The sequence below is a fragment of the Mus musculus genome, chromosome 17, assembly GCF_000001635.26.
Source record: "Mus musculus strain C57BL/6J chromosome 17, GRCm38.p6 C57BL/6J".
Taxonomy (NCBI): Eukaryota; Metazoa; Chordata; class Mammalia; order Rodentia; family Muridae; genus Mus; species Mus musculus.
The window spans coordinates 78400587-78425044 of record NC_000083.6 but is presented as its reverse complement, the minus strand read 5'-3'; the positions used below and the strand labels follow the sequence as shown (position 1 = coordinate 78425044).

The 24458-nt window shown below is 44.3% G+C and overlaps 1 protein-coding gene across 5 annotated transcripts in view; it reads left to right on the top strand.

Moving 5' to 3' along the window:
* The first annotated feature begins 6892 nt into the window (after positions 1–6892).
* The window catches only part of Fez2 (fasciculation and elongation protein zeta 2 (zygin II)), a 48941-nt gene continuing 31375 nt past the window's right edge, over positions 6893–24458 (top strand). For all 5 annotated transcript variants that reach the window (NM_001285949.1, NM_001285946.1, NM_199448.3 and 2 more), the window contains exons 1-5: positions 6893–7212; positions 12073–12181; positions 20201–20317; positions 22164–22305; positions 24147–24415. In NM_001285949.1, coding sequence (NP_001272878.1) covers positions 6962–7212; positions 12073–12181; positions 20201–20317; positions 22164–22305; positions 24147–24415 — 888 coding nt within the window. In that variant the 5' untranslated portion in view covers positions 6893–6961. The remainder of the gene's footprint in view (positions 7213–12072; positions 12182–20200; positions 20318–22163; positions 22306–24146; positions 24416–24458) is intronic.

Here is a 24458-nt window from a genome sequence, read left to right as displayed (position 1 = left end):
GTTTTTCTTGATCTCCTCTCTATTTAAGCAGCCAGACTGAATGGCTGTTTCCAGCTCAGAACTTGCAGGGACTTTTCATTTATGTGGTCTGTGTCTCTGCTCACTTTCTTTAATACACATTTCCACTTGGTATTATCTTCATTAGTGTGCTATCACTGGCAGCATAGGGGTGCCAGCTGACCCCAGTTCAAGGGGTTGTACTTGGCTTTTGCTGGGATGGAAAACTCCTCAAGCCTTTATATTTAGCTGAATAGACATTCATTGGAACATCACAATTGTTTTTTCAAAGAACATGGAAGAGCTTTGTGCCCTGAGAGTGAGTGGGAGCAAATCCAATAGAGACGAGAACAGAGGGGCTAGCATGTGAGTCCAAGGTGACAAAGGCTGAATGGAGGTCACCGAGTCACAGAAGTAACATGTTGAAGGGCTGACCTTGCCAGACCATATCAGCAAGAAAGCACAGCTTTATTTTTAGGCATTAATATAAATAACTTCTGTCTTATATTTGTGCCCATCTCCCTGCTCCTGCTGAGGCCAGCAGATGGGTAGCGTTAGGCCTGCTCCTTTGCTTTTTCTATTTCTGATCCCTTCTATCCCTGTAGTCTCCTCTCTCTTTCTCCTCAATGCTGCTAGCTTTTCTGGTGCATCTCTTTCAAGGTGGCTTTTGGGATGTCTACTGGGCCTTCAGGGAAAAGTCATATATCCTTGCCTAACAAATGGTGAAAGTGTGGATTGTCCCTCCTGTCTATAGATGCCATCACCATGGAACTTGCTACAGCCTCTGACCTTAATAATTCTCTAAGTAAGGACAGCCCCACCACCCCCACTCTTAATGACTCATATAATTTGAAAGTCAAGACCTGGACCCAGGACTCTTTTGTGAAGTCACATGATGTCATCCATGCTCTGGGCTCATGGGGACACATGATGTCCAGGTCTTTGATCTGAGAAACCACCTAGCCTGAGATAAAGACCTTTCCACTGGGGAGCCCTCTCCTGGGGACTGATTAGCAGGCCCACTAAACCCTCTTGGCCTGCCTCACCCTCACAGCTCCCATTTCTCTGACTCTTCCCAATGTCCAGTCTTCTGTCCTGTGGGATGGAGGTGTGAGCAGAAAAATCCAGTTCGCCCATCTGACACACTGGCGAGATCTTCCCAGGGCTGCCAACAAGACTAGGCAGAAAAACGGAATTGTCTCCATCCCGAACTTGCAAGGCACCTTGCGGGGGCACTTCCTGAAGCCATTGTGGTGGCTGTGGAAGATGGATTAGCATTACTCTGCCAAGGCTGAGATGACAAAATAGGGTGTGGCTTACACAGCAACAAAGTATTTTCCCTATTTCTGAAAGCTGAAAGTTCAAGACCAAAGTGTGAGCGGGGCTAACAAGGCTTCAGTACGCCCATCACACGGTGTGTCTATGTGGCCGTCTTCTGCGCCTGTGCACCCCTGGGGCTTATCTGCAGACCCAAACGCTGTCTTCTGAATAAAGGCAGATTGGACTATGGCCTCCTTAAAGGCTTCACTCTACCTTAATCACCACTAAAATGGTACCTCCAAGTACAGCCATGATCTGAGGTATCTCGGCTGCGAGATTCTGCATCGAGTTTTAAGGGATGCAGATCTGTCTACAACGAGAGAGAAAATGTCTGCTGCTGAGGTTCGCCGGCTGCCTGGGTAGATGCTTCCGAGAGAATGTTTGCTCATTCCAGCATCTACTCACCCTCTGGTGTAGGTGTCTAAAAACACAACTCAAGTGGCAGGAGCCCCTGGAACCCCACGGGGGTCATAGAGGTGAACAGTAAAATTCAGGGTCTGGTGCTAATTCAGGACTTTGAAGGTCCCCCATCCTGTGAGACTTCAGAGTCACACCGATTTTCTTTTCCAAACAGCAAATCAAGTCTCTCAAGGTTGCAAGTCACTCTGCACAACACCAGAGAAGACTAAGGTTTCTTTCTTTAAATTACATAACAAGGACTTTACAAGTCCCCTAGCTTTAACCCTTTATTACTTAATTAGAAACAGTTAGCGACTTCTGTGTCTATCCTAGTCAAATTGAGCAGAAAATTGAGTAATTACTTGTTTGCTTAAATTACACAAACAATTATCTTAACAGTCCACTTTGTTTAGCTCTTGTGGATTCGATTCCTGCCTGGCTTCAATAGTATGTCCGTTTGGGTTCAAAACATTTAAAGAGGCTATTTTGATGCAGCTTTATTGATTTTTAGCTCTTTTTGCTGTCAAAAGCACTGACATATTTTAAAAGGCAAATGGTAAAAAAGTATTCTATTAAACTTATAGCTTTATAAAATTATGTTAGGGGGGACTGAGGAAATGGCTCAGCAGTTAAAAACACTAGCTGAGCCAGGCAGTGGTGGCACACGCCTTTAATCCCAGTACTTGGGAGGCAGAGGCAGGCAGATTTCTGAGTTCGAGGCCAGCCTGGTCTACAGAGTGAGTTTCAGGACAGCCAGGGCTACACAGAGAAACCCTGTCTCGAAAAACAACAACAACAAAAAACACCCAAAAAACAAAAAACAAAAAAATCAGAACAACACTGGCTGCTCTTCCAGAGGACCCAGGTTTGATACCCAGCACTCACATGGCAACTCACAAATGTCTGTAACTTAAATTCCAAGGGATCCAGTACCCCCCACACAGACAAAACATTAATGCACATGAAATAAATAGATCATTTAAAATTTTGTCTTAGGGGCCAATAAGATGGCTTAGCAGGTAAAGATGCTTGTAGCCAAGCTCAACGATGTGAGCTCAAGGCTCAAAACTCACAGGACAGGAAAAAACCAACCCCTACAAACTGTCTTCTGACATTTACATGTGTGTCCTGTGGCACTTGTGGCCACACGCATGCATACACAACATATACACACAAAGTAAAAAAAATGTGAAAAACTAAAATTATTTTACATGTAGACTAGCTATTTTTATCTTTATCCTCATTTTCTCCCCAGTTATATAGCAAATCTTGTCTTTAAAAAAATAGCAAGAAATTTTGTAAAATTCTTGAACATCAAAACTTAGGAGGGAGACAGCAAGGTTGTAGGAGAAAATCCCAAAGGAGTAAAGTACCTCAATTAATATGTTTTTTTTTCTATCATGCTCATCAGAGTAAATTTTGAGGGACAGCTCTCGTGGGCTTTGTGGGATATTGCTGGGTAATACAATTGCCTTATCCTGATACTGTAGAAAATTTCAAATATTTCTATAATTAAATATATAGTTCCAAGTACATTTATCAAGTACAATGATGTGTATAATAAATAAGTAATTATATCAGATCCAAAGTACACTCTTCCACTGAAGAGCATCCCCTGACCTTGTAGGGATGCAATCCCAGCCTCCTGGAGTCTCTTCTGCTGCAGACTCCTCGGAGTTATCAGTTTCTCCTAGACTGTTGTCTCCTTTGATGCTACCTGTCTCCAGACCTCCGCTGTTACTGAACTGTCACTCAGTGTCCATTTGTCTTTGTACTCAATACAATTTAGAAGAAACTCATTTCTCACCACCCTGTCCCCCATGATGGTCAGTCTTTTGACAGCTAAAGATGCCCTATTTCCATTGAATTCCTTCTCAGAGTTATAGCCTCTGATGTTGCTCTGAAAACTCAACCGCACCAATGCCAATGGTCTATGTTATTAATGGTGCATCACTGTGCAGTGAAGTTAATTTATATCACGGTAGTGTGAAATATGGATTCACTTCAGAGGTAAAATAAGAGTTAACAAATTTTAAGGTCGGATGACGAACCGCCACCAATGTTACATTGTAGATGTCATTCAGAGAACAGCATTTGATAACACAGGACATACTCAGATATGTCCTCAGAGTAGCCACCTTCCTAGCTGTTCTGGTATCTTGTGGAGGATGAAGCTATAGCCAGTCATCCCGGCTCCTTATGGTGGCCGTCTGCTATGGCTCAGGTTTAATGAAACCTCCACTCAATCATTAAAATGCAAAGTGTAGCTGTTCACCAAAGACTCCCCCTGACAAATTTGAATAACCAGAATGAAATGTTGTTTATTAACAGATTTTGGATCGTGTGTAGTCCACAGTCCAACATACAATACTTAACACATACTTATGGGGTAAAATGTAACTTGATAAATGCTTACAATTTGTGATAATCAAATCAGGGTAATTATCATTTCCAACCCCTTAAAAATAATGGTTTCTTTGTGTGTGGTCTGCTCAAAAGTCTTTTTAAAACAGGAAATCAAATCAAAAGAAGTCACCTTTTCCTTTTTGACAAGCAAACACATTTTTTTTCTCCTTAAATTCATGGGTCAATATAGATTTCTGTTCTTTCTGTTTTTATTTTTCTTCTCTGTTGGTTGTTGTTGTTGATTTGTGTGTCTCTGTCTTTTCATACTTACTAAATAAACTTCAGTGTATTTCTCCTCCACACCCACTGGTGTCCCCTCTGATGCCCTGTCTCCAGACCTCCCCTTTGTTCAACTAACTCAAGTATTTCGTAACTACTAAAAGAACCTCTTTCTGAGTTTTTCACTAGAAAATTTCCTTTATAGACCTTATCTGTTGCTTAATGAGCTTTTAGCATTTGCCAAGCATGATACTTTGACAAGTAGACTACACACACACACACACACACACACACACACACACATATATGTTCCCCGGTTCCATTGCTCCTCTGTTTTCCATCAGAAGGGAGCAGGCTTCCCAGGGATATCAACTGAAGATGCAAGAAGAGGCACAAACCTTCACATCAAGGCTGGATGAGGCATCCTAGTAGGAGGACAAGCATCTTAAGAGGAGGTAAAGGAGTCAGAGACACCACACCCCATTCCCACTGATGGGAGTCCTCCAAGAACCCCAGGCTACACAAGCACAGCCCATAAGCATGACCTAGCCCATAAGCATGACCTAACCTATAAGCATGACCTAGCCCATAAGCATGACCTAACCCATAAGCATGACCTAGCCCATAAGCATGACCTAGCACAGCTGCACACAGGCTCCATGCTTCAGGCTCGGTGAACACTCAGTATTTTCTTTCTTCGGTTCTGTATTTTCAGATTAATTATATGTTTAGGTGATTTACATGTTACATGATATACTTTTCCATTTTTTGATATGTAGGAATTTGACTGCACTGCACTGTACGGCTGAGATGTTGCCATTGTCAGCATTTGTGTGACACATTATTTAACGCATCCTAAAGCTGGTTTTCCATCTTCTCTAGTTTTGAATATAAGTGCTTGAAATTGTTTTTCTCAGATAACTTTTCTTTCTTTCAAAATTTAGTTTAAGTTAAAACTTTACAAAAATCTTTTCCCTCTCAGCTCCCCCGGCCCCTAAATTCATGGCCTAATTTTCTTTAACTACCACTGGCACATGTACAAACTAACCTTTCTTAATCTATCAAGTGAGGAAACTCCTTCACACATGATCATTTTCATAAAGGTCTCTAGGAGCTGGTAGGAAGTAAAATAGGTATAAAGTAGATAAGTTTGAGTGAAGCCAACGTACAAAATTAGGCTCTATGGAGTGATAAAGGAGGCCGGCTTCCTCCTCAGGGGGCCCCTGGTGATGGACTGTGTAAACCCGAAGCTGGTGCTTTGGTTCAAGCTAGAAGTTAGCTGAAGGGAGCAGCCTGTCAGGAAGGAGAAGAAGTGCTGACAGGACATACTGAGTGAAGGGGCGAGGGAACAGAAACTTGAAACTGGGTAGTTTCTAAGAAAGGCTGAGTCAAAGAGTCTAGAGAAAGGCTGGGTGGAAGAGCATGGTACCACAACATGGCAGAAATGGGTCTCCTGTTGAATGTCTTCTTACATTCTACCACTTAACACTTCCTTTTACCCAAGGAGGGGCAGGTATTGTTTGCAAGGAAATTCATTGGGCATTTTGTATTTAATTATATATAAAACGAGCTCACTGGATTGAGTTGCCCAATAAATTTTTATACAATTCCTGAGTAGACACTATATATGTATATATATATATATATACATATATATTCCCTTTTAAAATGTACTTTTCTCTCATACAATCCCTTTGACTGCAGTTCCCCCTCCCTCAACTCCTCCCAGTTACCCCCTTCCCCCTCTTCCCCAGCTGCATTGCTCCTCTGTTTTATAACATTTTATAATATATTATTGAAAGATGTTTCACCCACCTGAATGACACATTTGAAGGAATAATGATTCTGTCTATTATTGGGCATTTACTGCATCTGCCTACTTTCCTTGATTTTTGTTGTAGTTAAATGCATGTGATAAAACTATAATCCTAGCCATCTTCAGGGTACAGTGTATATGGCATACAACAATCACTGCTCTTTACCTTCATGGATAATTTTATTTTGCAAATAAACAAACAAATAAGAAGCTAGGTCTATGAAAAGAAAGCTTTCCATACCTCAGCCATGCTTTTACAAGATTTAATTTTCATTAAATTTTAAAGGTCGGGCTACAGTAATGAAGAAGTGACCATGCATAGCAAGCAGGTGAGTATTTATTGTTGAGGCATTTTCTAAGTACTTTGAGCATATTCACTCACATAATTATTAGCAAGCATGCGTTTTGCACATGGGAGAGATGTATTTGTGGAATGGATTTTGGTACCAAGCAAACATTTCCCAGTAAATCTTGTCAATCTAGATGGAGTGTTAGAAATGTTCCTATGGGGCAAAAATCTGACAGTAAGTAGGTTTAAAGAAGTCTTCCTTTTAGCCACTTTTAGACAGGGACACTGAGGGAAGTTGTTTCTAAATGCTCAAGAACATCGGAAGTGACTCAACTCGGTTAAGGTCTTCCAGAAGACTCAGGAAGGGAAGACTTTAAAGTCAGCTTGGGTCTCCGCTCAACCAAGAGCTGGAGGACAAGGGGCGTGGCCTCAAGTGGGCGGGCACCGTTGGGGCGTGGCCTGGAAGCGACAGGGCGTGGCTGTCTGACCGGGGCGGGGCGCCGGCAGCGGGCGCGATGGCGGCTGACGGGGACTGGCAGGATTTCTATGAGTTCCAGGAGCCGGCCGGGAGTGTCCAGGAACAGGAGAACTGTAACGCGAGCCCGGAGGCTGGCGCGGGGGCACACGCGGGCGGCGACAGCTTCCCGGCGCTGGCTTCCAGCCTGGAGGAGAAGCTGAGCCTGTGCTTCCGCCCCACGTCGGAGGCCGAGCCCCCACGGGCGGCCGTGCGGCCCATCACGGAGTGCAGCCTCCTGCAAGGGGACGAGTGAGTGCGGGCCCCGGAGCGGGCGGGCGGGCGGGAGCGGCCCCAACCTCGCCCTGCCCCCGCCGCAGCCGGGAGTCCCCACAGGCCCCGCCCCGCGCCCTCCTTCTTCCTCGGTCGCTCTGAGCCCCGCCCCGGGGCTGCCGGCCTGGCCCTGGAGTTTAAATGCCCGCTGTTGCCCTGCCTTCCTTCCCCTTGAACCCTCCTGCAGACCCCTGTGTGCTTCCTTGTGGAGACCCTGCCTCCTGGGGCACGTGTGGCTCAGTTCATTCATTCAACTCGCTTTTCTTAAAGCCCCTGTCATGGGGCCTGGCACTGGGGATGCCGAAGTGGGCATTGCTCCTCTCAAGTAGGACACAAAGTGGGATGGGACATAGGTTGGTTAAGCACATGTTTTCCGAGTGTAATGAGTACTTTGATAGGTATTTGTACCGGATACGGGAGATTTCAAAGGGGATGTCCGAATGAAGACTTTATAGCCGCTAACTGAATCCTTGATGGAGATCTGGGAGTTAGGCAGAGTGCAGAGGTGTGAGTTACCATTGAAGTTATAGAAGTCTCTTGGGCCCACAAGAACAAACTGTCACAGAGGCAAAAAGTAAATGGTAGCCCTTACTAATGATATCTAATAGTGTATCCAGAAGACCAGTGCACAGCAGCAATGGCTCCCGTTTTCTCTGTGATTAGCTTCAGTGTGATGACATTCACAGGGGTTGATGAAAGCGCTTTATTCAGACACTTTTAAACCCAATTATTGTTTGTTTACACGAGAGTTGTAATTATGTACCGCATCTTTTCGTGAAAATCTAGCCAAAAGAATGGTGCGAGCCAGTGAGCTCGAGTGTTTTGTTTGCAGGGTGAGTGGAGACCCTAAGAGTACTGGCCCTCTTGGAAGGTGATGGGTAGGACCCGTTTCCAGAACATTGGGAACACAATGGTGGCCGGAGACACTACATGTTAGTGAGGAGAATTGAAACAACAGCATTTTTTATTACATCTTAATAATTTTGTGTGAGTACTTGTGTGATTGTGGACGGGTAAAGCAAGCCTGTCAGACGCATCCTTGGAGTCAGACCACTTGTACAGTCAGCTTCTCTCTCTCTCTCTCTCTCTCTCTCTCTCTCTTTTTTTTTTTTTTTTTTTTTTACAGATCCCAGGTCTCCGGGGTCATTGGTCTTGCTTGATGCCCGGTATCTTTAGGCACCAAAACCATGGGAGGAATTCTTGAACTATGATAAGATTCATGGCATTAAAGAGTTTTAATTTCTCAAGGAATTAGGAAATTTACCAAGAGAGAGCAGAGAGAGAGGACCTATGCTAACATGGGTGACTAGCCATGTTCTCCTCAAGGGCAGTGGAGGTATAAGTGTATGGTGGGAGTTTAAATGCAGAGATAAGCATGCGGTGCACAGCAAAAGGTGACTTTTGTAGATTTTCCCCAAAGAGCAGATGGCTTCCTCTATGTAGATTTATAGACTTGAATTATTGAGACTTACTGCACATTCAGGATTTTTAAATTTATATTTATGAGTACTTTACTTAAAACAGATGAGTGAGTGTAGCTTGTACCAGGATTCTTAGAGAAGACCTATTTTGGGTTCAGCTGGACTTTCTGGAAAGTTTATTTTAGCCTGTGCTTCAGAGTTAGGTGGCTGTAAAATCTAAACTATTTTGTTGCTTTTCCTGTTTTGTGTCTTGCAGCCCATGCTGGCCTTGAACTTGCTTTGCAGTTCAGGCTGACCTTGAACTCCTGGTCTTCCTGCTGCCCTTCTTGTGCTAAAATTATATGCATAAGCTGCTAAGCCTGGTTTTATTTTATTACCCTTTTCCCTCCATTTGGAGTCTCATGTAGCTCAGGCTAGCCTCAAACTCATTTTGTAGTGAGGATGACCTTGAACCTCCATCTTTCTGCCTTGGTCTCTTGCGTGGTGAGATTAAAGGTGTACACTAACACACCCAGTTTTCTGTGGTGTTGGGACTTAACCCCAGGGCACATGCATGCTAGGCAAGTATTCTAGCCTTTCCCCTTCGTTTGTAGCCCAAGTTGCCCTTGACAGTGGTTTTTAGTAGGTGGTGTGTTGGGGAGAGTGCATGTCTCCTGAATTGGGAATGTGTAAACGATCTTTTCAGAGAGCTAGGGCTCACTTCTTCTGTGTCCTCTCTCTTGTATACATTTGCTTTGTGGGGTCAACTGTAACCTGTTTCAGTGGTTAGAGAACCCCTTTGCCCATTTGCTGCCATGACTTGGGTCTTTTACTTGACTCCCTTGAGTTTTGGTTTCAGTTTCTGTCCGTATGGATTGTACTTATCTGCTCTAGGAGAGCCACTGTCCCTGGGACTTTGACTCCATAGGGAGCTCTCTTAGCAGCTATTTATGACAGGTTGTAATATCTTATGATAAAGATGACGGCAGAGAGAGGCTTGCTTGTTGTTCTCTTTTTTTTCTTGGACTCTGGAACCCACAGCTACTCCTTCTGGGAGAGCTACTCCACTGTCTTTATCTTCTGGCCTCTTTTAAGAAGGATGTGACCAACAGATAAAACCCTTTCAAACCTGGGACTCCTCACCTATTAGAATATTCTGTGACCTTGGCCAGTGTTAGGTATGTAGTCAATGTCAGGTTTCCAACCTGGGACAAAAGGCTGAGGTGACCATTAAGATACCAAAGTAGACACTGGCTGCCAGGCTTTCCCTGTGTCCCTCAGTCCATTATAGAACCCTCATGGCTGGCATACCCTGCCCCTAACCCTGAACTCTCCAGCCCAGGAGATGAGGCTGCTCTTCCCTGTATAACCCAACCATTTTGGTTACCTGCTCTCTTTGGACCTTTGGGCCATCTGGCTGCTGCAGCTGGTCCTCTGTCTCTCCGCCGGCCCCCCCCCCCCCCCATGACATGGCCCAGCTCAGGGTCATGATGTCTCTGTAGTCTCCCCGATGTCTCTGCCTCTGCCCCTGCCTATGCTCTCCCACATATCTACAGTGACCCCACTCTACCACACCTAGGAGCACTCATGGTCCTTTCCCTTCTTATTTCTTCTTGTCATTCATTTACATGTTAGTATTTGAAAAGTTGGGGCCCATGATGGCCAAACTCAGCAAGTAGACAGACAACCTTGTCTCCAACTCTAGTTCCTTGACACTAGACGATAGCAGGTTTTGCCAACAGGGAGGCAATCTGAGTCCTGCCCAGGGGAGATCTGTAGAGGGATAGACCCCGCTTTGTGTGGCTGATCTGGGTTTGGAAGCTACACATCCCTTGGGATGTTATACTTCTGGCAGCTTCTATTCTTAAGCACAGGATCTGTTTATTGAATCAAGTATGTTGCTTTTCCAGTTTTAAACTTACATTGTTACATTTTTGCCCTTGCTAGGATTGTTTGTATCCTGATTACTGACAGTCTTGTACAAATATTTCATGACTTACTATGTACAACTAGATACATGTCACAAAATTTAACTTAAGAAATAATGACATTAGTGTAGTTTCCCAGTAAGTACTCAGATATGTGGTGTGTAACTTCATTTACTTTAATTAAATATCAGCTTATTGAACTTGGCTGTTTTTTTTTTCATAAAACACTGTATTTATTTTGCTGTGTTGATTATTATTTTGGTACCCAAACGTGAATTTTATCGTGAAGTTTGCTGTCTTTGTTCACCGTGGTTTGTAATTTTTCTCAGTGTAGTTTGTCTGAGTTGATACTCAGGTAGAGCTGAATAAGGTGTTTCTTTTCTGTCTCAGCTGTGTTTTATGGCAGGGCAGGAGAAGGAGAAGCGGGGCGATTGCATTGACTGTGTAACCTGCCTGTGCATAGCAGATCCCTCATTCTTCCCATGCCCCAGCCTCAGCCTCAGCCTCAGCCGCTCCTGTTACAGTCAGATCAGATCGTAAATCTTTCTCTCACTTTGAGACTAAATCCTTTCTCCAAAAAATGCAGCATCTCTTTGGAGAGCATAGTGTATCGCTTTGTGTTTCTGGAGACAGTGCTGAGATTTCCCCTGCTTGGTGGCTCTTTACTGCAAAATGGGGATAGTAAAGGTTTCTGCTTCTAATGTTGTTTTTGAGGATAAGTGAAGTCCTCCTCTGTCTCCTTCTATCTATACTGCTTGCTTTTTTGTTTGTTTGATTTTGATTTTCTACATTTAGTTACTTTTTGTGTGTCTGTGTGCTCTGTCATTCTCTGTGTATGTGCCCTATAAACTTTGAATAGTATACTGCACATAGTACAATGGAAGTATTAGTGGCTGTGTTTAAGAGAGTCCTTCCTTCTTTCCTTCCTTTTTCCCTCCCTCCCTCCCTCCCTCCCTCCCTCCCTCCCTCCCTCCCTCCCTCTCTCTCTTCCTTCTTTTTTTTTTTTTTGGTTTTTCAAGACAGGGTTTCTCTGTGTAGCCCTGGCTGTCCTGGAACTCACTTTGTAGACCAGGCTGGCCTCAAACTCAGAAATCCGCCTGCCTCTGCCTCCCAAGTGCTGGGACTAAAGGCGTGTGCTACCACTGCCTGGCTCTTCTTTCTTTCTTCCTCTCTTTTTTATTTCATAAACAAGATGTCGTTGACAGTCCAATTGTATGATTTGTATGATTTCTCATGACTCTACATTGGTCGATTGTACCTTCTATTTATTTTATTCTTTTTTTTTTTTTTTTTTTTTTTCGAGACAGGGTTTCTCTGTGTAGTCCTGGCTGTCCTGGAACTCACTCTGTAGACCAGGCTGGCCTCAAACTCAGAAATCCGCCTGCCTCTGCCTCCCAAGTGCTGGGGTTAAAGGCGTGCGCAACCACACCCAGCTTACTATGGTACTGGATTTTGAACTAAAGCCGCGTGGAGTGGTACTTTTTCCTGATTGCTGTTTTCTTCTGTTTAAGGATTTGGAATGCCCTGACAGATAACTATGGGAATGTCATGCCTGTAGACTGGAAGTCGTCCCATACAAGGACCTTGCATTTGCTTACTCTGAACCTCTCGGAGAAAGGGGTAAGTGGGGCTGGATCAGAGTGGCTGGCTGTGCTGCTGGTGCTGATAGTGGGACAGGAGCGGGAGCAGCTCTTAGTGCCAGGTTGTGGAGCTGCCTCCTCTTGTCAAGCGCTTAGGTTGGCCCACTCTTGCTGTCGTGTCTCCACTGCTGTCCCTTTGCTAGCACAGTCTGACTGTCCTTCATGTGTTCCTTTTTGCATGGCTGCTAAATTCTGTCACCACCGATCTTCGTTCTTTTCTGCTTATAGAGTGGAAATTGGGATATGATGAGAGCCCTGCCCTCTGTTTAATACATTGGGATATTCGAATATCCTCAGGGAGTTAACTTTATGTGATTTAGTGAGGCTGAGCTTGGCATACATTTTTGTGAATGTTGTGGAACCATTAAAAGACAGTTCTATTCTTGACGTTTCATGCACATATATCGATATATACACTCTGGAGTATGTGTGTGTGTGTGTGTGAGAGTGTGCACGAGCATGCATAAGCATGTGTGTGTGTGTGTGTGTGTGTGTGTGTGTGTGTGGCTTTATCAGGAGTTTGGCCTCAGGTATTCCCCAGTCATTTTCTACTTTATTTTTAACAGTATGGTCTCTTCTGAATCTAGAGCTCACTAATTCAGCTAGGCTGACTGACCAACAATCCACAGTCATCCTGTTTCTCCCTCCCCAGCACGGGGATTTAATGCCTGGCTTTTGCTGTGGGAGCTGTGGATCTGAATTCAGGCTCTCAAGCTTGTGTCCCCCCACTTTGCTACCCAAATGCTCGTCCTTTTGCTGATTTTCGGCTTTTTAATCCATATCCATCCTGGTAATGCCAGATGAAGATACTATGAGGATACAGCGCTTCCATGACTAGGGGGGCAGAAGAAGATAGAGGAAGACTTGAAGTAGTTGCTCGCAGAGTTAAATTTGTTTAAAAGCTGGTGAGGAACATAGCCACATTATTTAAATTTCAGTTTCACATTGTTTTAAGTTCTTCGGAGAACAATGTACGCTCATGGCAGATCCCCTGGCACGATCTAGTTCATTAAGTGCAATTGTGCGATATGGAGTGCAATGCTGTGGGCTGTCAGTAGGTTAAATAGTATTGTTAATGTCTCATGAAATGATTTTCTTAAATATGTGACTTGAAAAAGCCTGCTGCTTTCAATGTCTAGTGGAATATGGAATTCTGATTCGGTTTCCCAGAATTCTCGTGGATAACCAATCTTACTGTTGGTTCCTGTCATTAACCCTTTAAGCTTTGCAGACTGACCTGCCACACATTTACTCTAGGGGACCAGAGCTAAATAGCTTTTGCTCCAGCTTCTGTTTATTTAGGGCCTAACTGTCCTTTGGGGCTTTGTCCAAGTTCCCCTCCCTCGCTGAAGCTCCTTATTACTGTTTTAGCCTCTGCTGAGCTCATGGAATGATACAATTTTAGAGTTGACAGGATCTTTAAAGGACACTTAATCCGGCCTCTCAGATGGGAGAGAATCTCTCCACCTACAGCCTCCCTGGCAGACAGATCCCTGTCCTAAATTCTTGCAGGGAAGAAAGCACACTCCTGTGGAGAGATTGGAGACCCCTGGAGAGATGTGAACTTTTACAGGGCTTGTTTCCTGGCCTGCAGAGTCTAGCCTTGATGCCTCCTGGGACATCAGGGAGCAGAGTCCCCACAGAGCTTTGTCTGTGTGTCTTTCAGATCACCACCTTGCTTCTTATTAATCCTGTTTCTGAGTCTGTTATTAGATTGTGACTTCCTGGTAACCCTCTCTGCCTGGCACTTGGTGAGTGCAGGGTTGTCCATTTGTGCAGAAAATAAATGAGTGAATTACCTTGTTTTTAAAACCGTAAAGTCAGAGATCGTAATGGAAATTTTGCCTTGTTTTAATTTTTTTTTTTTTTATTGAAAGGGTCCATGAATATATTTTCTCATTAACATTTTAAAAGAGGAACCTCGAACAGTTCATCTTGTAGTTTGAAAAAGGAAGCAACACCAGGAGTCAAGCACTCTGATCCAACCTCACTGAATGAAATGTGTCTTGTCTTGTTCTTGCTCTGTAACTCCAGTCATTTTTGTTTTGCTTTGGCCGTTGTTTGGAATGCCAGAGAAATGCTATAGCTATACTAGTGACCAGTTAAGCCTCACCCTTTAATAGGAATACTGAATGTAAAAGCTTTACCTGGAAAGACACGTGATAATCAGCCAGTCATTCATGTATCTTGCTGTGGCTACTCCTGTTAAATACAACTGAATTAGAACTTCACTCCCCAGAAAGATCGCCGTATGCATGGAGTTCCTGAAGAATTTTATCAGGATAATTATGTTGCTCTTGGGAAAGTGGTGTTATTTAGGTGCAGTGCAGTATTCTTTCCATGACTGAGTAATGTAAAATTTACCTTTTGGAAGCACTCTTTTGATTATGCTAGTCATAAAATGGGGTCTATAAGGGCATTTCCCCTCCCCCCTAAGAGTAAGAGAGTAATTTGTTTTGTTTTGTATTAAAAACAGTACTCAGGAAAAAAAAAAACAGTTAGATTTAATTATTTCCTTTCTTCCATTGGCAGTCATGACACGCGTTTCTGTATTTGTTGGGTCTTTTCTAGAGTCTGGCATATTCCACATTCTTACATGGGCATAGTTTTTCCATCTGCTGTGTGTGCAGTTTAAGGCAGGGAACCAGTAGGATCAGCTCTGTGTCTAACCCGGGCACTGGACGGAGGGAGGAGGGAGAGAATGCTTGGCTCCAAAAGGCACATTGTGCCTGATGTGAGGGTGACTAATGAACCCATGTCAGCCAAAGTTAGCTTTCAAAGGCCTCAGCACTTGCAGTGTTGGCTGGCCTGCTTCTTCTCTGTGGGGAGTGGGCCTGGTTCCCTCTCTGGAAAGATGATCTGGGATCATTATTTCTGTTGTCATGGAAATTGAGTTATGTGGTGTTGATGTGTTTGGAGCCTGTTCTCATTGAGTTTTCTTCCTTGGGGTGCTTGTGCAATGGGATGCTTCTCTGCCATTTTGGCTTCGAGTCTCTTGTGAATCTTCCCATTCCTTCTTGTGCCCAAGAGGACTGTAATCCTCTCTTCCTCCTCCTTCATCTTCCTCTCTGGATGAGGTGTCACATAGCCCAGGTTGACATTGAATTTGCCACTTAGCTGAAGATGATCTTGAATTGCTGGTCCTTCTGCCTCTGCCTCCCAACTGCTGGAATTGGAGGTGTGCGCTACCATGCCTGGTGCAAGAGGGAGTTTTTTTTTTTTTCTAGCACATCTTGATGTCTTTAAGAGAAGAAAGAGAAAGACTATGATAATATATCCCTTAATAGTAATTTTAAAAATTAAAACTTCATTTATAAGCCAGAGAAGAAATAGAAAACAAAATTCTGGTGTTCAGGGTACAACAAGGAAGGATGAAGGGGCAGATGACTTTGAAGTGTAAAATTCTAATGACAACTTCTAGACCATGCGTGTCATCTTATGCTGTTATGATCACGTTATGACCTTACCCTCCCCCTTTGTTTCTGTGGCCTTGCAATCTAGCACCCCCTCATGAAGAGCCTAGTCTTTGACGATTCTTTTACTGAAATTATATTTTTTGTCTCTCCCCCACCCCCAAGACAGGCTTTCCCTGTGTAGCTCTGGGTATTCTGAAACTCACTCTGTGTAGACCAGGCTACCCTCAGACTCAGAGCTCTGCCTACCTCAGCCTCCCAAGTGCTGGGATTGAAGGCATGCGCCACCACTGCCTGGCTCCTGAAATTACGTCCATAAAGACAAAACTGTCATCTGGATTTGGGAGCTGGTACTGTGGGGCTGAGGTAGCTCTTGCCCTTCATCCTGGGTGTCTGTGCCACGACGTCCAGCTCCTTCAGCTGCAACCTTTTCATTCAGTCTCATTTTCACTGTTAGACTTTGTGCACTGACCTTTCTAGAGGATGAAGTGGCTCTCTTACTGATCACCGTCAGACTCTAACCGCCACACAGCCTTTCCTTCCTCCATCCTCCCAGCAGGATCCTGTCAGAATCCCAGGTTAAGTTCATCTTGACATTTCTGTGTGTGGCACAGTGACTTCCAGCCACTTGTCAGTCAGCCTTAAAGGGTCGTAAACAGTACTTCAGTCACGTGGTCTCTGGACCAGCTTCTGAAGCTGTGGGTCAGGCTCCATCCAAATGGTGCTGGGTGAGTGGGGATTGAAAGAAGTCTGGCTACAGCAAACAGTTTCGGAACACACCCAAAACCAATTAGTGGCTTCTGGATCATTCACTGGCTGCACTGTGTGACTTCATTACAGCCTTGTTTCTGAACACACAGCGTGTGCACTTTGCCCTGCACATACCACCAAGTACTGACTAATGCCACCTGAACCGCCTTGGCTCAGGATCGAGACTGTTGGAGTAAAACACGCACTGTAACGCTTTCACTGCACACACACAGTTGTCTGGTCTTACAGAAACATAGTGTTTGACCACAGAAGCCAAGCACGGGCTGTTTTCCCGTTCTCACTCTCAGCTGTGCAGGCATCACCTCCGTGTATCTGGATTTGGGTTGTAATGAGGTAGACTTTTGCACTTTAATGACTATTGTTTGAGTTGCTGACTTGAATCCCAGCAAAAATTGTTCCACGAATTTGCCTTAGGATTAGAACAGGGTCTCCAATCGTCTCTGACATGGCCCCACATATACTTCTGCTAATTTGTACTATATACTTGGCATTCTTAGCATTGAGGATTATAAAACTCAAAGTCCTGATTGAGTCTGAAAAGTGTTGAAGGTATTTTGGGCCTTAGGGTATCCAATTTTCACACAAGATTTAGTTCGTTATGTAAAAACAAATATGTACACTTGCCTCACTAGTATGTAAATTTGCCTTCATTTTTAATAAGTGGAAAGTGTTTTACTGTCAGTAGATGTTTGATTTGCATACTTATTTTATATACACCTAGAGCCATGTGAAAATGTCTCAGGTTAAAAGAGGGTGGTGAATTTTTGGCCCTGAGAGGTCTGACAGTGTCTTCTCATGATTCTTGATGCTTGTGCGGGCTGTTCCAGTGTGAACCGGTCAGGGTCAGTCACTCTCAGCTTCCCTTCCCACACACCCTCTGGGGAGTTCTCTTTCCTGTGTCATTGCAGAATGACCTTTACGCAGCGTTATCTCTGACCTTGTGTTTGTTTCCTCTCCATTCTCTTGTGGGTATCTTTCTGAGAATAGGTGCAGAAAAGGTAAATTCTTGGAATACTGCACATCTAAAAAAGTCTTTCTTTTTAGCTTCCACCTAGTTGTTAAATTGGCTGGACATTACATTCCAGGATGACTTTTTTTTTTTTTTTTTTTTAAACAAACAGGAAAATTGCATTGATTGTTTTCTGGCATTAATTGTTGCTGTTCTAAATTCAAATGATATATTAATTCCTGATTCTTCTTCTTCTGCTACTTTGCTTTTGTCTTTTACATACAGTGTTCTGAAATTTCACAGCATGTGCATGTGTATGCGTGTCTGTGTGTGTGTCTGGCTGTCTGTGTGTCTGTGTGTCTGTATGTGAGTCCTTAGTCTCAGTGCCAGAACTTTCCTGGCCTGTGAAGCTGTGAGAAGTTGTAAGAGGAGGTACACTGTCCCTGAGGGTCAGCAGACAATTGCGGCCTGTGCTGACGGCAGACCTGGAGAGCAGAGGTCTTCCCCGGGCTCCTGTGGGCAGTCAGCATGCCAGGGGACCTTCCTAAGCCCATGCCAGGGGACCCTTCCTAAGCCCGTTTCATTCACTGGCTTTATTCTGGCTGACATTCATCTGAAAGCTCCCGAAACTCTTGCGTTAGGAACTGGGAAGGCTCGAGAGACCTGCATCCGGTCCATTGTATTCTACAGCTTAAATATATCCCATGCACGAGTAAATAAAATCGCTTTTCCAGATAAACCTCCCCTCTTGCCAGCACTGGGGGTTGAACCTTGGGCTTCAAGCAGGTTGTGAGCCAGATTCCTAACCATTTTGTAATTTGCATTTGATACAGGGTGTTACTAGGTTGCCTAGACAGGCTTTGAACTGAGATCCTCCTGTCTCAGCCTGTTGTTGGCTTTACAGGTCATGCTGCCAGGTCTGCCTAAAACCTGATAATTTAGTTTTGCTAAAATATTTATAAATGGTTGAGTGTTCTATATCCAAAATGCTTGTTTTTAGATTTTGGATTTTTTTTTTAAATTGGAATATTTGTGAGTATATAATGAGATTCAGAGGTGGGACCCAAGTGTAAATATGATTACAGCATTGATTTATTTATCTATATAGTCTGGGGGCATTTTTAATATTTTTGGTGTGCATGTGTTTTGAGCACAGCCTCACACTGAGGTCATATGAGGAATTTCCCCTGGTTATATCATGAAGCTACTCAGAAAGCTTCTGACTTTAGAACATTTGGATATTAAAGATTTTTATTTACTTAAATTTTAAGGTTACAGTTGCTTGGCCTTTCATATAATATTATATAGTAATTAATTAATACATCATTTTTAATGATATACTATGTAATATAATGGTATGGTTTCTTCTTTCATAGTCTTTCCTGTCTGCTTTGTTCTCATCGTGTGCTAATTCTTCTTGGAGAATAGAGTTCTAAGTCACGTGACAGTAGGTGGATGATTCATAGCCAGTTACTTAGACTAGTTCCTTGACTCTGTTGAGTCCTCCCCAGGTAGCTTTTGTAGTTGATATTGATACAAAACTCCCAGGATTCTTTAGAGGGGTTGTTTATATTGGGCTGGGTAGGTGTAAGAGAAACTGACTAGGCATGATACAGTACCCAGGCATGGCTATAGCTCCTGGATGAGAAGTATCCCAGGCATGGCTATAGCTTCTGGAAGATGCAGTACCCAGGCATGGCTACAGCTCCTGGATGAGAAGTATCCCAGGCATGGCTACAGCTCCTGGGAGATGCAGTACTCAGGCATGGCTACAGCTCCTGGGAGATGCAGTACTCAGGCATGGCTACCGCTCCTGGGAGATGCAGTACTCAGGCATGGCTACAGCTCCTGGGAGATGCAGTACTCAGGCATGGCTACAGCTCCTGGATGAACAGTATACCCTAGGCATGGCTACAGTTAATTAATGAATAGTATCCCAGGCAAGGCAACAGCTCCTGGATGATACAGTACTCCAGGAACGGTTACAGTTATTGGTACTTTAGCAGCCCTGAGATGAAAGGGAAGACAGAGAAGTTCTTAGAATCTGTAGAGATTAGCTGAGAAGAAGTCTGCTTGACAAGAGCTGTGGCCTTTGGTACAGAGCCAGAGCTGACAAATGGCATTCTGGCAGAGAGGAAGACAGCAGGATGGGTGCCCAGCACTCTCCTTCTCACTTTGCAGTCTCCCTGTGTCCATCAGTGATGTGTAACCCATCTGAAAGCCAGAAGTCAAGGGCGTCCTTTGATCGGGTCCATATGGTCAGCCTCCTGTACACAGAGCTCAGGTAGATAATGGCTCCAAGGTGATTGGAGGCTCTCCAGCATAGTTAGGCTTAAAGGTATTTTAGGAACCTAGAGATGGTCTTTCTTCTTCTGGATGGTCATCTGGGAAGCTCAGGGTGTCTCACAAGACAGGTCCTGCCTACCAGGATGTCCATCACTTTTGCTCTGAGTTAGAAAGTAGTTTGTAGATAGCTTGGTAAATCTTAACATATGCCTGTTTGTTAACCGTGTCCTTGATGCTACCTTCTCTTCCCTCCATGACTTATGGTTTGCTAATACATATTGTAGTTTTTCTTCTATGTAAGTGTCAGTTTTAATACTGCCCTTGTTGCTGTTTCTTCTGGAAGAAAGATCTGTTTGTGTCAGACCATGGGGTGCATGCAGCAGCTGTCATTTTAAAGTTTGTCCTCTACTGCACTTCCTGCTGCTGGGGAGTCTGCAATGTGCTGTGTGTCTGGGTGCCCACCAACTCTCCCTTTCCAAGGAGTAGCTCTACTACATGAGCTTTCCTGTTGTCTCGTAGACCCAGAAACGTCGTCCCATGGGCAGGACTTACTTTTAAATGGGGTTACTTCTCTTTTTAGATGAACGACGGCTTGCTCTTTGACGCCTCGGATGAGGAGGAGCTGAGGGAGCAGTTGGACATGCATTCGATCATTGTCTCCTGTGTCAACGAAGAGCCTCTCTTCACTGCAGACCAGGTATGGAGTGGAAGCCTGGGGCTGAGAGCCGTGCCGTACTCACTATGGCAGCAAACGACGCTTGTCAGACGTCCTCGCTTCCTTAGACTGTGTGGTTAATGCTAGCTTGACCTTGACTCTTCAATGGGGAGGTGAAACAAGGTTTGTGCTGTCCAAGGAAGATGATATTTAGTGACTTGGGAAGATTTCCAGGCTGGTCACCACCTGTGATTGATTACAAGGAACTAATGGAGGGTTAGTGTTTAAACTGAAATTAAAAAAAAAAACTTAACAAGTGTCTACTTTCTACAAGGTTACCCAAATATGAGTGAATTGGAGTATTTGAGTTGGTATTTTTGTTTGTTTTGAGGCAAGGTCTCCTTATATACCCTGGGTGGCCTGGAACTCCCTTTGCAGACCAAGGTGGTCTCAAACTACAGAAACCCACCTGCCTCTGCCTCCTGAATGCTTGAATCAAAGACTTGAGCTGCTATGCCTGGTCCCACCAGGCTTGTTTTTGTAGATCCCCTGGTAAGAATTTTAACATAATAGAAGTGTCTGTTATATCCTTAGAAAGAAGCTAACCTTATACCTGTGGGGTGCAGTAGTAATATCAACCTTATCTTGAAACCCGTTGAGTCAGCCCCGTTATTCATTGTCTGAGCACTCCTCCTGCCTCTGCACTGTTGTTAGAGTGTGACGGTGGCTGCGTGGGCTGCGCGGGCTGTGCACTCTGTCACCTTTTATTTTTAGGCAGGGAAGGGAAGGTCAGTAAGGAGATACGTTATGGCAAGGTCAGAGGAGTACGTGTACACAGGAGGAATGTCCCTCTGATTCCCTGATTACGGTTGTGGTTGGATTGTTCTAAGCTTAGACAACTGTGGTGCTAAGGAGAAAGCTAACACTATCTATGGAAGTCATGACAATTCAGAAAAAGGTGTGACCCTGAGCAGTCTCAGTCCTCAAGGAATCTGCTGGATACCACGTTGTTTCTGCCTTAAGACGTAGAGTCGGCTCCTGTAGCCTCCTGGAATGTCTCATTGTACTGTTTGAGTCTCTGTGTGGGGAGGCTTCCTTGCTTCTCAGCACAGGCCCTCTTGGGTTGGCCTTTTGATTCCTAGAATCTTTCAGATAAACACATGGTGTTTTATATCACCATTGAACTGTATTTTTAAATGATTCTTAATGTTTAAATGCCCTCCCAACAATCCCCCCGCCCTTTAAGTAGTGAGTCGCTCTCTCTTTCCTTACAGTTCCTACTTCATTTTCTCTCTCAGACTGGAATCAGACAAGGCAGAGTTGTAAGGCTTGAGTCATAGTGGGTATGACAGTAGGTCACTGTGTAATCAAAGCCATGTGCATTTTTCGAGGCTTCCTTCTCCTCGAAGGTTTCCCTTTGTCCTTCACTGAGTTAATAAATGAAATTCTTTTACTGCTAGAGAGCTAACTTCCTGCCTTATCTGTGAATATTTTTATGTATGTTAAGTTTTATAAGTTTTATGTCAAAGTTTTGGCTAATGTAGATTACATTGATGCTGAGCACATGTGTGTGATATATAGTACATTTTCCTGTATTTTTCAACTATAACTGATCTGGGTCTGAGTAAGGTATGGCACATTTCTTTTTTCAGACATATAAAGATGTGCTAGGGTCTGCTGAATTGAAATAGATATACCATTTCATATTCTATGTAATTTTGTGTTCGTATATTGTAAATTCCATAAGCTGTATTCACTTTTACATGTACTTCCTACACATAGTAGGCATTTCCCCTCTCTCTGATCGGGTAGTCTGGTAAGTACTCGGCACAATTGGGGCTTTCCTCGCTAGTTTATGTGATTAACAGCCATATACGTGTTTTGGAAGGTGATTGAAGAAATTGAAGAAATGATGCAGGAGTCACCAGACCCAGAAGACGACGAGACCCCCACACAGTCAGACCGGCTCTCTATGCTCTCCCAGGAGATTCAGACTCTCAAGAGGTCTAGCATGAGCAGCTATGAAGAGCGTAAGAGACCTCCTTACATCAGTGTCCGTGCCTTCTGTCTACATCTAACATAGAATGTCACCATTTCCTGAGAGCTTTGATTTTCTCAGCCCCTCTGGCCATATAGTTCTCTGCACATACTTCGGCCATTCTTCAGGGCTCTGCTGTATTTTGTTTAAGCTCTGGATTAGTTTGCTTTAGGGAGAATTTTCTGCAGACAGGGTTGCTTCCACAGCCTGAGTTTATTTCCTGGTTGTTCTGACAAGCTTCAGGTCTAAGGTTAAGGGTGTGTCCCTCCCAAGGCCCCCACCCCACCCCCCACCCCTGGCCTGTGAGTGCCCATCCTTTCTCCAGCCTTCCTTCCTTCCGTACATACCAGTGACCCACGCTTCTTCGTCTTCCTGTAAGACACAGGTCACGTTGGATCGAGGACCAGCCTTGTGCCTCCTTTTTACTTAGTCATCTCTGTAAATATTCCAAATGCTGGGATATCCTGCAGGACTGTGGGTTAAGACTTCAGCATGCGTTTTTGGGGGAGAGAAAGTTTATTTAGCTCATAAAAAGCAAGATAGTAATGTGTTTACTGAAAAGAATTCCTAAGTTTACAAACAGTTGTCTTTGATGTAGCTTTGAAGAAATTTGGGAAGTGAGATTTTCTTAGACTTGGATCTGTGTTTGTATATGACAGCACTGGACTGTAACTACCATGTGGTTGGCTGTCACGAAGAGGTTCTGAATAGCCATACCCAGCACGGGGTGGCTCTGAGCCTGGCAGCTGATGCATTGTGATTATTGCCAGGCCTGCCTCCCTGCTGGGTGGGATCCCGTTATGATCTGGGATTGTACTGTGGTTTGACCAGAGGTCTGAGGCTGGGCTGTCTTAATTCCTTTGTGTTTTGTGGCTTCTTTGTAACCTTTGGAAGGTTCTCTGACACGCTACATTTTTTTCCTCTGATGTGATTTGGCCACAGCTCTGTAGATAAGCCCTTAGCATTGCTGGAGTACTAAATCCAAAATCCAGTCCTGATATAGGATAAGATAGGAGAAATATGTGTCAGTTACCTAGCATTCCTAAAACGTTCCTCAGACGAGATGGCTTAGACAGTGGAATTCAACTTCTCAGAGCTTTGTAGGCCAGTGTTAAAATCCAACTCCTTGGCTTGTACATGGGGACAGCTGTGTTTCCCCTGGGTTCTTGGCAGGGGGGGGGGGTCACCTTTGTCCTCTTTCTTCATTCTGGAAAGCTAGCAGTTACGTTGGATTAAAGTCCATGCAGTAAACTCATTTGCACTGTATGACCTAAGTCCTTCCCTGCAGCTCATCCAGTCTCATTGCGAGGTGCAGGCATTAGGGCTTCAGCAATGGCCTCCTGGCTCTCCCGTGCTTTGGAGTGCTGAGGAAGAACTGAAGTGACTTCCGTGGACTGTCCCTCCTCTCATCCTCCTGATCTGCAGCCAGATTCATGCGAGGAGGCATGGAGGATCGAACAAGCATTTCGTTTGATGCTTTCAGACCAGCTCTTTCCCCAGAACCCTGCAATGGTTGCTTGTCTGTCTGTGTCCCTTCCCTGGTTCTGGGTTTGTTCTTTTCCTCAGGCCAGCTTCATTTCAGTCTTGGCATAGTAGTACTCGTGGGATGCTCGATTTATACACATAAAAAAAGGATACATTTTTCTTCTCAGCTGAGTGACTTTATCTACTCACCCCTACTTGTATGCACCCACCAGAGCTTCTTAGTTCCCAAGATCCCAAACGGTCAGTGTAATTGCTTAGACTCTGATTTGCCCTTTGGTTTAAAGCACCCATTATGCTGCCTTGAAACGGCCGTGTCTCAGTGTTCGCCGTCCGTGTTTCTGGCCACAGGAGTGAAAAGGCTGTCGGTGTCTGAGCTAAACGAACTGCTGGAAGAGATCGAGGCAGCCATTAAGCAGTACTCTGAGGAGCTGGTGCAGCAGCTGGCCCTGCGAGATGAACTCGAGTTCGAGAAGGAAGTGGAAAACAGCTTCATTTCCGCTCTGATTGAGGTGCAGAACAAGCAGAAAGAACACAAAGAGACAGCCAAGAAGAAGAAGAAGCTCAAAAGTGGCAGCTCTCAGAACGGGAGGAGTGAGAGAAGTCACATGCCGGGCACAGTAAGTGATGTGTGCAGCAAACACCTGATGCCGTCCACAGGTC